Source organism: Artemia sp. Qi Xiang Cuo, chromosome 9 (genome assembly GCF_049724085.1).
Source record: "Artemia sp. Qi Xiang Cuo chromosome 9, ASM4972408v1, whole genome shotgun sequence".
Classification (NCBI taxonomy): domain Eukaryota; kingdom Metazoa; phylum Arthropoda; class Branchiopoda; order Anostraca; family Artemiidae; genus Artemia; species Artemia sp. Qi Xiang Cuo.
In genome coordinates this window covers 36,750,416-36,766,176 of record NC_142802.1, presented here as the reverse complement: position 1 = coordinate 36,766,176, position 15,761 = coordinate 36,750,416, and the positions used below count along the sequence as shown (strand labels likewise).

The 15,761-nt window shown below is 35.7% G+C and overlaps 1 protein-coding gene across 2 annotated transcripts in view; it reads left to right on the top strand.

Annotated features, from left to right (window-relative positions):
* The first annotated feature begins 3,846 nt into the window (after positions 1–3,846).
* Positions 3,847–15,761, top strand: part of Hasp (Hig-anchoring scaffold protein) — a 359,559-nt gene continuing 347,644 nt past the window's right edge. For both annotated transcript variants that reach the window (XM_089094509.1, XM_089094508.1), the window contains exon 1: positions 3,847–3,951. In XM_089094509.1, coding sequence (XP_088950635.1) covers positions 3,882–3,951 — 70 coding nt within the window. In that variant the 5' untranslated portion in view covers positions 3,847–3,881. The remainder of the gene's footprint in view (positions 3,952–15,761) is intronic.

Below are 15,761 nucleotides of genomic sequence, written 5' to 3'. Positions count from 1 at the left end.
CGATCTAAAAAAAAGAAGCAAGTTTGATTCTTCATTCTTATGAGAAACAGTGTAGCCGATGCAGGCACTTAAGTTGGAACCATTTTTTGTTGGGGCTCGAAATTCTAATAAAGATTGAATTCCAGAATTTAAACAATTCTCAAATTATTAAAGGAAAGAAATATTGCGTTGTTCTGTGAAAGGGTTTAGGGGTCTTTTGGTCACTAGATACCAGTTTCAAAATGTGTGTTTCTCTCGGGAAAGGCCTGAAACCATCCTCCAGTCATGGTCGAATACGGTTAAAGAATGTTTTTTGAATCATTTAATGTGCCGACTTTGAATGATTTTCATTTTTATTATTTTCATTCTGGGAAAAATTGAAATCTATTTATTTTTCAGCCAGAAAATTTGAATGTAATTTAATAGTTTATAATCTGCTGTTCAAAATGTCTGTTAGAATTAGAATGAAGGAAAATAAACTTTGGATCCAAAAATAGCACTTCTGAGAAAACTAAGTAGACCCATTAAGAATTCTAGGTTATTATCAAATGAAATGAACAGAGGTTAGAGACACGTTTCTAATACTATTGGCTTTCAATGCTACGCTAAAAATGCCATAAAAATCTACAATAACACCCCATAGGGGGCAATTGAGCCTTCCACGGAAAATTGGGTCTTTAATAAGTATTGACTGCTCTTGAAAAAAAACATAAATGTTTACGTTGCTTAGAGTTTCGAGCCGAAATTTAGAGAATTAGAAGGGATGTTTGGCAACTGTCGCCTCTTAAATAGTCAGCACTTTGGTCATACCCATGATGGCCACAGATCTGTAATTAGTTAAAAAAAAACCTCAACTATAGGAACATAAACAAGAATGAATCCTAATAAAGTTACCAGGTTAGATGGAAATGATGATATATACTACAACTAAAAACTCACCGCAGCATCAAGCCGCGCGAGGCCATCATAGCTACGCAAGCTCCTCCTCCATCCCGATCTATTCAAAGTCTCCCAGGAAGTTCCAATTTCCTTTAAATCTTTCCTTATGACATCCTCCCACCCCAGACGAGGACCACCTGCTTTCTGTTTAGCCCTAGACGGTTGGCCGAAAAGGACAATCTTTGGCAATCTGTCATCCCTCATCCGCAGAACATGCCCTAGCCATCTCATACATACATATCCTGATGATACATATCCTGGTTGAATTACAAAAAATGAAAATTTTCAAACAGTTCGTGGTTAACGAACTGTAAGTAAGGAGCGACCTGACTCAATAGTAACAGAAACTCTAAAAAACGGAATTTTGATACCAATAGATACATTACAAAAATAGTATTTTTATGCTAATTTCAAATGTATTAGTTTCATCAAGTTTAGAGTTACCCATCAAAAGTTACGAGCCTGTGAAAATTTGCCCTGTGTTCAAAAAAGGGGGAACACCCTCTAATGTCATAGAATCTTAATGCTTGTCACACCATCAGATTCAGTGCATCAGAGAACCCTACTGAAAGAGGTATTAAGCTCCTATCTGCAAAAATGTGGAATTTTGTATTATTTTTTTTTTGCCAGAAGATAGATAACGGATGCGTGTTTATTTGTTTTTTTATTTTTTCCCAGGGGTGATCGTATCGACCCAGTCGTCCTAGAATGAGAGGGCTCATTTGAACAGAAATTAAAAGTTCTAGTGTCCTTTTCAAGTGACCGAAAATTTGGAAGGCAACTAGGCGCTCTCCTACGCTTATTTTGTAACTTAGGAAGATCTTTCCATGGTTATTTGGTAAGATCTTTCCATGGAGGAGTTTTTCATGGGGGAATAGAATTTCTATGAAGGAGACGCTGGATTTCCCAGCATTATTTAAAGAAAAAAAAAATCAAAAATTAAATAAAAAGAAATCAAATTTTCAACTGAAAGTAAGAAGCAACATTAAAACGAAGAGAAATTATTACGTATATGAGGGTGTTCGTCTCCTCCTCAGTACGTCGCTCATTAAGCCAAAGTATTTTTAGTAATTTAAAAAGAGCTATTTATTCTTATTAAATAGCTTTTGTGATTGAGGGGTCATTGTTAAAGAATTGGAACAAAATTCGAACGTTAGTGTAAAGAGCGAGGTATTGACGAGGGGGCGAACCCCCTCATATACGTAATAAAATTATACGAGTATAGAAGTCTGTTATGTAAGTTAATTCATAAGTTACGTATTTTCATTGCTAAAAAAAACGTAAATAAAATTAAAAGTTCTAGTGCCCGTTTTAAGTAACCAAAAAAATTGGAGGGCAACTAGGCCCCCTCTCCGCCCCTTTTTCTCAAAATCGTCCGATCAAAATTTTGGGAAAGCCATTTAGGCAAAAAAAGTAAAATTAACAGGCAAAATTCGTTTTAATTATTAATGCACGGTGAGCCAAAATCAAAACCTGCATTAATTCGAAAACCTTCAGAAATTTAATAAAAAAAAAGTTTTTTTTTAACTGAAAGTAAGGAGCAACATTAAACATTAAAATGAAGAGAAATTATTCCGTAAATAAAAGGGGCTGCCCCCTCCTCAACGCCTCGCTCTTTACGCTAAAGTTTTTTATTGTTTTAAAAAGTAGAGTTGTGAGAAAGTCAAAATTTTAGCGTAAAGAGTGAGGCGTTGAAGAGGGGACAGCCTCTTTCATATACGGAATAATTTCTGTTCGTTTTAAGTTCTAATGTCGCTCCTTACTTTCAATTAAACAAACTTTTTTCTTTTTTGTTTAATCTCCTATACAATCAATAGAGTAGGCTCGATAGCTGTACATGATGTACCTAATAATATCACGAAAAAAGTTAGATTTGTGTGGTTTAGTTTCGTATGGTTGACAAATCTTTATCTTTCTGGCCACAATAGAATCAGCTTTCACTTTCAACATCAGAAGATCAATAGGGATCAAAATACATTTTGAAATACTATTCCTAGGCGTATTCTACTGCTGCAGCTGCTTTTGCAGTTCAGTTTTACTTTCATGTACTTACCTTGTTAGCTGTTACTAATTTGGATCTAATGCTGGGTGTAATTGACCAGTCTTCGTAATAGCACTAAATTGAGGCGTGCAAAACAGAACTGCGAAAAAGAACAAAAGGTCTTGGGCTATCTATGGTAGTGGTGGATCATTATTTAGCTGTAATGATTGAACTAGAAAAGGCTAGAGTCTCATTCACATTGAGATTTAGTTAACGTGGAGATATATCTACCACTAAGATCTTAGTTACGGCTGGACTCATTCACAGTAAGATCTAGTTAAATTCTAGGGCTTGCTACAGCCAGCACCCAGGTTTAATTTATTTGAACTTTTTTGGAATTTAGTTAAAGCCAGCGAATCAGAGAGCCTCATTACCAACCTTAGCTGCTTATATACGAAAATTTAGAGGAATTTAACTAAATGGCGAACATTTTCTACCTTAACTAGCCTTAAACTGGCCAATTAGGTGAAGTGTATTACAAATGGGCCTGACGTTTACTAAAATCCTGATGTTAGCCGAAACTCGGCATTAGACAAACCTGACTGTGAATGGTGGTTTTATCTCATATTCTCTGTTTGTAAAAGCTACTTTCTATATTATCTATATATCTGACGCAAGTCTATAAGAGGATAAAAGCACAACAGAATTAATTACTTTTGTTTCCAATTTCCTGATTAACACAAGTAATTTATCCTCGGAATCCTCCTCCTAATACTTTTATTACCTTAGTCTTGATTTTCATTATTCTTTCCTCGGGCATTAGCAATATCGTCCTTGTTATTCTTTTTTTTAGAGCTGATTGCAAATATTCTTGGTCACTTATTGCGCCACACAGAACTCTCCAGAAAACTAGAGCTGGGACATTTTAGTTCTTCCATGGCTTCTGGAGGATATAGACCTACGGCTTCAATAATAATAAAGAATGAAGGAATACAACCTTCTAAAACTGTGTGCCTTATTGGTTATTTCGAAAATCGATGAAGCGGTTACAAGTAAGTCGACCTGATGGTATTTCTAGGTTTGAGGTGATGCCTGAACTAGGGTGGGGTAAAGAGAAGTTTATAATGAGCTGTTTCAGTAAGTGAAACGCAGGTAAATGCAGCTCTTAGTCCATGCTAAGAAGAATAAAACGTGGAAATAAAAGGAATGAGCAGAAGGGTGAGTAAAAGGAAGAGGTTAGAATTTATTTTTTGCTAGAGAAATATTGGACAGGTGGGGGTTATCTTTAGCTGTCAATTTGATCTTTATTGTAGTTTTTCTATTTCATTTCCTTTTTATCTGCAACTATCCCTTACGCTTCCGAAATCGATCTTAATAACAGTTTTTGTTAATTGTACTTCAGTATATATATATATATATATATATATATATATATATATATATATATATATATATATATATATATATATATATATATATATATATATATATATATATATATATATATATATATATATATATATATATATATATATATATATGTATATATATAATATAATATCCTTACAAGTGAGCAATAATTGTGTATTTTTTTTCTCGAAAACACCTCCTTACTTTTTCGGGAAAATTGGCATCCTGATATATTCTGGCCTGAAAAAAAACGATTTAGAAAGCTCAGATGTTTGAGAAAGTTCGTTAAGAGCCTTAATTTTGGAAAAAACTATTTATATGAGTGGCGTCATTTTTATATACATCAGTATTGCAATAACGTTGTCACATGCTGAAATAGCAAAAAACTGGTAATTGCAAAAATATTTTATATATTTTGACAAGGAATTACAACAATTCCAAAATCTTAAAAATGAAAACCAAAAGTTTGAAGCCTAGTGGCAATCTTTGTTAGAAATTGGACTTGCTGTAAAAATCAAATATTTTTTTATAGACTGCCGTATGAAAAGACATTGAATTGCCTAAAGAACATAACACTGGTAATTGCAAAAATATTCGTATATATTTTAACAAGAGATTACAACAATTTCAAAACCATAAAAAAGAGAACCAAATTTTGAACCTTAGTAGAAATCGTTGCTAGAAATCGGACTTTCTGTAATAAACCAATATTCTCTATCTATGACACATATAACATTACAAATGCAAAGTATTCAAGTTCAGTTCAGAATTGCTAAGGTTATTATTTAAACTGCAAAAATATTTACGGTGCCTGAGCAATAATTTTAATATTTCATTTCAAACTGGAAAAATACCTGAAAATTTTAAAACTAGTTTTTTATTTGTTAGATAATATCAACCCGCTACGGGATGAAGCTTACAGGTTTGAACGCAACCACTTATATAATGTCAGTAAGAAGGCCCAAAAAACGAAAATTTGTGATTATTACAAATGATGATTCAATGTCGTCCAAAAAACGATAATTTGCAACTATTACAAATGACGATTCTCTGTTTTGACAAGTGATTACAACAATTAAAAAATCTTAAAAAAGAAAATCAAAAGTTTGAAGCTTAGTACATATCGTTGTTAGAAATAAGACTAGCTTCAATGATCAAATATCTTTGAACAAATTTCACTATGAAAAGATAATAAATTGCTTAAAGAAAAAAAAACTGGTAATTGCAAAAATATTTGTATATATTTTAAAAGGGATTACATAATTCAAAAACCTTAAAAAGAAAACCAAAATTTTGAAGCTTAGTAGAAATCGTTGTTAGAAATTGGACTAGCTTTAATAATCAGATATCTTTGAAAAGATCCAGCATTAAAATACATTAAATTGCGCAAAGAGAAAAAATTGGTAGTTACAAAAATATTTATACATAATTTAGCAAGGGATTACAACAATTTAAAAACCATAAAAAAGAAAACTAAAAGTTTGAAGCTTAGTAGATACCGATGCAAGAAATCAGACTTGCTTTAATAATCAAATATCTTTGAAAACACATCAGTTTGAAAAGACAGCAAACTGTCTGCGGTTAGAAGACAAGGGACAATGAGAATCCATATATAGAAGTCTTCCGCTTGCCAAGTGCCGAGGGACGGTGGCTTGTAGTTGCAAAAGTTTGAAGCCTAGTAGATATCGTTGTTAAAAATCGGACTTGCTTTAATAATCAAATATCATAGGCAGCGCAATAGCGCTGCCTAAGCAAAAAACGATGTTGGTACAATGTATTATTTATTTCTTTCTTTGTTTTAGACCAGGGCACTTCGTATCGAAGGAGTTGTAGTATAAACTTTGAAAAGTGCTCATTCGATTGGAAAATGGAAGGCCTTGTGCCCTTTTTAATAGCCGAAAGTGATTGGGAGGCAACTAACACCCCTTCACGCCCACGATTTCCCCAAACACATCCAATCAAAATTTTGGGACAGCCATTTTGTTCAACCCAATTGAAAGATCTGGAAATTATGTCTTTGAGGAGGACACTCCCCCCACAGCCCTCAGGGCAAGGGTTGTAAATTATGCCCTGGGGGTATATAAGGTTTTTTATAGAAAGTGTTGTCGTAGAAACTTCAAAAAGAGCTCATTCGATTGGAAATTCAAAAAGCTAGTGCCCTTTTTAATAGTTGAAAGTGATTGGAGGGCAACTAACCCCCCTTTCACGACCACTATTTCCCAACATACATACAATCAAAATTTTGAGATAGCCATTTTGTTTAACGTTGTTGACAGTTCTGGAAATTAGGTCTTTGAGGATGACAACCCCCCTACCCCACAGCCCTCAGGGAAAGGGTTGTAAGTTATGCCCTGGGGGAAAAATAAGGTTTTTAAAATTTTGATTATCTATTTTTGAGTATCTATTTTGTTCAACGTTGTTGAAAGTTCTGGAAATTAGGTATTTGAAGATGATAACCTCCTCGGAGCCCTCAGGTCAAAGGTTTTAAGTTTACCCTGGGAGTATATAAGGTTTTTACAGAAAGTATTGTCGTAGAAACTTCAAAAAGGGCTAATTTGATTGGAAATTGAAAGGACTTGCGCCCTTTTTAATAGTCAAAAGTGATTGGAGAGCAACTAACCCCCCCCCCCCTCTCACGACCACTATTTCTCCAGACATCCAATAAAAATTTTGAGATAGCCATTTTGTTCGGCGTAGTTGAAAGTTCTGGAAATTATGTCTTTGAGGATGACAAACCCCCCAGACCCTTCAGGGCAAAGGTTGTAATTTATGCCCTGGGGGAATATAAGGTTTTTATAGATAGAGTTGTCGTAGAAACTGCAAAAAGGTTCCATTCAATTGGAAATTGAAAGGGCTAGTGCCCATTTTAATAGTCGAAAGTGATTGGACGGCAACTAACCCCTCTCTCACGCCCACCATTTCCCCAAGCACATCCAATTAAGATTTTAGATAGGCATTAATTAGCCATTTAAGATTTTTTGCAACGTAGTTGCAAAATCTGGAAATTACGTCTTGTAGGATGACACCCCCCTCCAGAGCCCTCAGGGTAAGGGTTGTAGATTATGCCCTGGGGGCATATAAGGTTCTTATAGAAAGGTTTGTCGTAGAATTCGATTGGCAATTGAAACGGCTAATGCCCTTTTTAACAGTAGAAAGTGATGAGAAGGCAACTAACCCCCTCTCACGCCCACCATTTCCCCAAACACATCCAATCAAAATTTTGAGATAACCATGTTTTTCAACGCAGTTGAAAGTTCTGGAAAATATCTTTTTGAGGATGGCAACCCATATCCCTCAGGGCAAGGATTGCAAGTTATGCCCTTGGGGCATATAAGTGTTGGCATACACTTTTTAGAAAGTGTTGTCGTAGAAACTTAAAAAGGGGCTCATTTGGTTGGAAATTGAAAGGGCTAGTGCCGTTTTTAATAGTCGACAGTGATTGGTGGGCATACCATTTCCCGAAACACATCCAATCAAAATTTTTTGATTTAAAGAAATATACAAATGTCACATGAGAAGGCGGGTGCATAGTCTGCATAAATAACATGCTGCTTGCCATTGAAATTGTTTACTTTAATAATACAATCTTTAAAACCGAGAGACTCACGTAAAACCTCACTGAAGAATCTTTTTCATTCTCAAATGGATTGGTAATGTAAATTCTTCTCTGTTCCAGTGACTAGCTGAATGTGAATCCGCCCTTTTTTTCGACATGCAATATTTTTGTTGATAACTCGACATAAATCACTCATATTGCTGTATTCCTCATAAGGTATAATTGCAAAGGGGTAATCATCAGAGTCAAAATTTGCCTCTGCACCCTCGTCGGAAAAGTCAAACGGTCATACTTTAATCTCATGTGGACGATCCTTTCTTAGGATATCATGTTTATTTCTAAGAAAACAATCAACAAGAGCAACTTCATACCTTCCCTCAAATTTGACAGCAGGGGAGATTTTTGTCCAAAAACTGCTCGTTTTATTCATATCGTGATAGAGAGGTTCAGAAACATTAGACATGAATGTCACACAAAAATCATTAGTCATTTTGAACGTCTTCAACACCAATCCAGGAATTAAAATTATCGTTGCATCCTAGCCAGCGAACAAGCAATGATGAACTTCAAGAGCACTAACATTGGACAAGGATCGATGAGGATATAAATCAATATGATTTTATCTAAATCATGGATAAAAGCAGCAGTATTTATTAGTGTACAATATCTTGAAATTAAAAGTCGAACAGTTCTTATCAAATGTTCAGCCAATGCCACTATGACAATGATTATGATAGAGTATTGTATTATATCTCAATAAAACCTTTTAACATGTGGATGAACAAATTAACATCTCCGATCTGTTTAAATTTTCCTGTATGAATCCTGTTCAAGAATACTTTCAAGAGCCTTAGCAACTTCATCGCCTCTCTTTGACTGCAATGTAACTGCATATGCATGGCGACTAAAAATACCTATGGCAAATAAGATATACCTGAAAGGTATATTATGACGTCTTTGAATCTTGTATAGAGTCAGAAGATCAACTTTGTAATATAAGCAATTGGAAAAAGGCTTTAGTATTTCGATAGTCACAACCTCTGGTCCTATGATTTCAATGAAGTGTGTAACTGGGTTCCTTCTGTAAATACTCTTTTGCTACCTTCTTTTCAACTCGAGCGACTTTATAAAGTTTAGTGGGAGAACTCAAACTTCTCACCTCTCCAATACTTTTATAAACCCGTTTCAAAACTTGATCTATTTTGAACATAATCGTGGTGTGAAGCGCCCGCAATCCTTTTGCATACTAAATGAGGTGGAGAGACGCGTTCGTTTGATACCCTTACCAGGCCCACTTGTCGTGCTATCCATTGACAAATCTCGTGATATTTCTCCTAATTCCTTTAATTGTTTTATCATGCTTATTCCTAATAAGACTTTTGGGAAAATTTGGCGACTTTAAAAATTTATAGAAATGACTATCAAAGGATTCAAGTCTTACGATTTTCAATCAAATCTGATAACAAATCAATTAAATTGTAACCTTTGCCTTGGATTATAACTTCATTTTCTTATCGTCAATTTGTTCATTTTCATCGAAATATGTCTAGAGTCCTTTACTTTGCTCACGGTAGAATGAGGGTAACATGTCTACAACACTTGTTAATAAATCCTCTTCTTCTTTTTTAGGTGTTTTCAAAGTTTCAAAAACTTCATTACTTTCAGAAGGTTGATCAATGACATTGATTTTTAGTGGTCTTTCACGGTAAGGTTTATGTTTGTTGACCTGTCAAAGGGCATTTTGAAGCAACATTACTTTTTGATCATTGGCAATTGTTTCATTGTTAATAAATTTATCAATATTATCTTCCAAGTGCTCTGTTGGTGAAAGAGAAAGTTCAATTGGAGTCAATTTATTGGATTTAGCCATTTCTAGAGAATAGTGTTTACAATTCGGGTGATTTATCGGCAGTAACAATGAAAACAAACTACCTTCTACTTGAAAAAGTCGTTTTCTTTTGCTATTAATTTTTGTTTTGCAGGCTAGGGCACGTACAAGTGTACGATGTTGCTTTGTCTGTTGTCTAGCACCTTCTGGCAGTTGAGTATTGCCTTCCGTGTAATTTAAACAAAGTTCAGATAAGAGATTAATGAATTCATTGTCAATACCATGTTTGAGTATAGCTTTGGTTTTGAATTAGCTAGGGCGGAAAATAAATGTCTGTTTTCATGTATTCTTCAACATCGTGATGACGACTAATGATTTTTTTTACTATTCACGGGTAGATACACATAAATTTCATTATCAAAAATATCAATGTCTACGCGTAACTCTTCAGGTGTGTTTTGACTCAAATCCAGTAGAATATACCCATAAGGTTTATTAGTAGCTTGATTGTATGCGGAGAGTAAAACTTTTGGTTCGCCAGAGTAGATTTGTTTGTTTAGAGTTATAAGAGAACTTGAATAGCGAAAAACCTTATATATTATAGTAAGTACAATTCAAAGTAAGTGTTCTCATACATTTACTCTGATGAAAAACATTATGGAAAACAGCGGTTAAGGGATATTTTTTCATGATGTGATCGGACGATGAATAACTGTAACATCTCCTGAGACCATTCTTCAATAGATTCAGCTAAATCATCAATAATCAACGAAGAGTTTGGCGCAACCCTATTAAACACGTCAAGTCCTCGTATGAATTTTATGCTTGGTGCAATACTCTTTATTTTGTCATAGGACTCTTGCCATACACTATAGCAATAATAGATATTTTTCGGATTCTTTAAAATCCTTTTAGTCACGGTTTTGAATTATTTTCATTAATAGTGTTGTCTTGCCAGACATTGATAATTCGCAAAGAAATGATCTGAATGATGTTTAAAATTGATACATACTCCTTCAATTTCAAATTACAACAAACGAAATCTAACCTCAATCTCTTGAATAAATAGTCAAAATATAATATACCTGTTTTCTTTAATATATAGTTAAGTGCATTACAAATTTAAAAATATATTTACATAATCACACGAACATATTTACAATGGCAGTGGAAAAACAATATAGTCATTTGAACATTTTAAACCCGCTCGGAGGGCCGGATGCTCCTCCGGAGGACGCCCTTAGATAGCGACTGAAAAGGTGCCGGCGGTGGCGGGGAGGCAGTAAGAAAAACACTTTTTAAAAGACCGCTTTGCGCAAGAAAAAAAATATAAAATATGTAAATTAAAATGTATAAGTTAAAATATATGAATATGAAAACAAGTAAAAAAACACACTGATGAGCCGGAGACTGGAAAACGGCCCTCTTCCCCCTTCCACAAACTATAGGATTTTCTCCTGACCGAGTTGTTTTATACAATCTACACGATCAACTTGATATTAAATAAGATAGTGACCGTGTGGTAGTACTCTCACTCCGCCCGCACGTACAAAGACTTTGTCTAATATGGAGGTCATGGCATTATTCTTGACTCGAACTGTGAAGTTTTTATATTTTAAAGAGCGAATGGCAATGAAACTCGCTCTTAGAACTAAATTATTTTCTACACAGTTCCTATAAACAATCACGTTGAAATTTTCCTTTACGTAGTTTAAGGCACCCCTTGCAGACTTGTTTGGTAACCTCATTGTGTGTTTGCACACAGTACACTTTCGGACATGGAAACACACCTTTTGATACCAACGCTACCCTTCTCTGATTTTAAATTTGAAAATTTATTTTGGGGCCTGTCACTTCACTAGCTCCGGATAAACGGATTCATCCCAGTTGGTGTAGTCCATCTGGGAACTAATGTACGTACCATTTTCCAAATCGTTTAACAGATTATCAGTTTTAACTTTCAACAATATACAGTCTGTATCCCTGTAATAAACTTGAACTTGCCCCTCCTTCGGCAATTGGAGCTTACAAACATTGTAATAAAACTCTAACATGAGTTTTTTTCACATTTCTAGTATGGCACTGCCATTTTTTGTTCTATGAAAGAGGACCATATTGGAGTCTCTAATCAGGAAAGATGTGAAGTTCGGATCTGCAATGATTCGGAACATTCTTTTGGGTCGGTCACAACATCACAACAACTCATATTGCGCACACTCTCGCACATTTTACGAAAGGCAGGATTCAAAATGAGTTTAAAGATATCTTTTTCGACCTTTGGTTTCGCTTCTGATCGTTTCTTGAAAAAAAGTGTCAACAAACATCTTCATGCATGGCTTTCGATCAAATCGGAGGGCTCTATGAATCTTTGTGACCTTGAAACCGTTGGCCAGCATCCACCGCAAAAGAACTTGATGTACAACAATATTCGGTTCCGGGTAAAGGTCGGAAATAAGCTTTTGTTTTGAAGGTGTCCAGTGCATATCGCCATCCTCTACTCAAGATAAATTATAAGGACTCAAAGAGTCCCTAGACACTGGTCTATTTTTGCAAGGGAAAACAAAGTCCTTTACCAAGTCATCCAGTTCCAAATGTATTTCACCATCAATTTCGGAAAACCATCCTTGTTGTCCATTTTCCTCAAGAGTGTAAATGTTGGAAAAATTTCTAACAGAAGGATGATCAAGCCATTGGTAATTCCCACACGGTAAATAACAATGAGACATTGCCGACGGATAAAGGAAATTCATATCTAACCGCATTAGACTTTTCACCGGCGCGTTGTCCAGTCCGGTCTCGGGTCGGCGTCAAGGATACGATCCCCATGAAAAACTTACCCTCCCCGCATGGATCTCTCTACAAATACATGCTGATCCACTTCAGCGATGAGACCTATTTTAGCACCACTAATTTTTAGAATTACATCCATGACCAGATGAGGATTTTAAAAATATTACCCAATATACCACCCAAATTCCTCGTAAATTTTATCCGTGTCTTTACAGACAATATCCAACAACGTTAATACAACATTGGCCAGGTACATTTTACAATAATCCCACCCATTTTTACACCCTCCCTTAGTCCAAACCTTCTTGAAAAATTTATTATCGAAAGTGGCGCATTGACAGTCGCGAAGTGAATCATAAAACTCTTCGATGTGTGGTTTTTCCTTATATAGCCTTGAGCTGGATTTGTAGTACTCGTACGGGAATATGCCCTTACCCTTTAATAAATTATATATTTCATCATCTGAAAAGTGCTGTTTGAGAAACTATTAAAATCATTCCTTTTTTTACTTCAATCAATTGACTTAAAGATTTGGGGAAAAACAATAGGAGTCTAAGAAAGGACTTTATTCAAGCACGTATTTATTATATTAAATTGTTTTCCATTTGAATTCTAAGACTAGCAACTTCTCAGATGACTTGGGTATGATATTGAAAGAAAAAGAACCATCTACCACTGCGCCATCTAAAACTTCACCTATCTGCAAACGTGCCAGTACTGGTAATATGAATTTCATATCGTTATCGGAAATGATCATTTAAACAGATATAGATGATTGCTGCTTAAAATTTACATTACACGATTTACGCACAACCCCTCGTAAATTTACTCCCTCCCGATTGAATAGGATCACCTAAATGATAATGGTCGTGGAATTTGAATCCCCTCTACCCTCAACAATTTTTTCTTTAAAACCCAGCATATATCTTTATTTTTAATAGCCAACTCATCTTCTGGTGGTAGAGTCAATGAATAATGTGTATTGCGCAGCCACGAGAATTGCCATATTAGCGGTTTTAATAAGTGCAACAAAAGCTGTGCCTAAACAATCTTCCTCATAAAATGTCTCAACTAATCCAACCAATTGTATGGTATTACTAGAGTATCTTCGTGCATGGGACAAAGAGACCGCAATGGCCTTATGTTTTTCGACCCGATTCAAGTTTGATGGATGACACACATCAATGAGTGCATGTTCGATGTCTAATATGACCTTGTCACTCTGCAGGAGCGTATTCCGAAAATTCTTGAACCGTAAGATGGCATTGTCATCTGAAACCGTCTGCACGGACTGATACCCATGACGCTTGCCGTGTTTGAAGTGATTTTTTAATTTCAATTCACTACGAAATCTAGACAGACACATTAGACAGTAATAGCAGGTCTCCCAAAACTCGTTTTACCCTCAGTTAAAACCCTTCTAATATGTGGAATGGGAAAGAAATGTCCAATTGAATCAGTTTCTTTGGTAGGTTTGTAAAGAAGTGTTTCACTGACTCAATGGACGGAGCTCTTACGGAATATAAAAAATTCTTTTTATCTTTAAGTTCCCTTTCTTCATATTCTGTATCATACTGCAACACTGTAAACACCAATCTATAAATGTTCGTTGGCCCTCTCAAAAATATAAATCCTCTTTAGTGTTACAGGATAATGTCCTTTTAAACAATTAAAATCAACTTTAGGAAACTCTGTCCCCTCCTCGCCCCCAGTAACTGCTAAACCGTCCAAATATGTTTTAATGGAATCATTGCAGCAGGTTTTGTGCCCCGCGACAAGGACTGAATATTTGGAACACTAAGCCTGTATCGAAACAAAAGCGTTGTACAATCTTACAAGCCCTCAAATCTGCATTATATCTTGCAATCCTCCCCTAATTCCTCCCATCTCTTAAAACAAATTCTCTTTTAAATTTATTTATTTTTAATTCTATTTTTTCAATAAATAAAACTACGAATCCGCTGCAATTTTCAGTATACCCCAATATCCTGTTAAAATTTCCCCCACCCAGTCCGAAAAAACCCTAAAAATAACGCGTCAGGGAAATGCGTTTGCATCGGCGTTTGCATCGTTGTTTGTAGGTGATACGAGCGCAAATTCTCCGTACTTGCATTTAAAAAAATTATTTGAACTGTAATTGATGACTTTATACTATCGCGCCGTCCGCCTCCCAAACTTTGTTTTTAAGAAGGGTCTTAATCTTGCTGACATAGGAGTGGACAATATCAATTGGATCCGTATGTATACTACCGCTTGTAAGACTATTAAATGGGTCCCTGAACTCAGCCCTAAAAACACGAATATTGCGCAAAGCGGTATTAGCTAAAAAGAAATCACGTGATACAAGGGGTGATCCAGCACCACTTTGTTTCCCCATATCACCCTCACTGTGAGGGGCGGGCACTGCATCTTCTAGAACCCTCTCGTCCTCGCTAGGTAACAATTGCATCAACAGATTGTCTACAAAACTTGCATCAAGGCCAAGACCCTTTACAAAGGGATCTAAGTCAACATCAGGATCTCTATACTAATGGGCTTACCCCCACACTCGAACCCTCTTGCGTTCACTTTCTTGCGGTGGCATACGCATATTATCGTGAAATTCTGATGGGGCTGTTGTTATTTGAACCTAAAAAAATAATAAGAGCGTATTAGCTCACTGGAACACTTCGCACTATTAAAAGAGAATAGTTCAGAATGAGCTTGAACGATCTCACTAGTACATCATAACCATAGAAGGGCGCTGTAACCTCCTTTGAGGCATCATGAGCATGCTAATCGCTATAAATTTAATGTCCCTCCATACGAACCCTTTGTATGTATTATGAATATAAAAGAGCATTGTGACCCCTCGAAGTCAAAGACCCTACCCCCCCCCCTTCTGGGCATATATTTAATGGGTCTCCAATGACCTTTTTAGGTCACACTACTGATATAAATGTAACAAGTGTAAAGAAGGCTCTCCTTTGAATGTATTAAGAGATTGGAGGGTCCATAGATGGACCCCCTCACTAGCAATTAAGAATTTTAAAGCTTACCAAGGAGGGAATTGGGTCTGGGCAGGTTTCAAGTATATCATCTATCCATGCCGGTATTACATAAGCATCGTCCTTTGGTGCTGCTTCTCCCCCAAAGAACTTGACCAGCAGATTTTCAAAGCATAAATCGCCCTGAAAAAAGAATATTCTTACTAATTTTAGCAGTCAAGAATGTTATAGTTACCCCGAAAAATTTTCAACACTAGGTCCTTCAAATAAGGAGCCTTCAAATAACCTTCT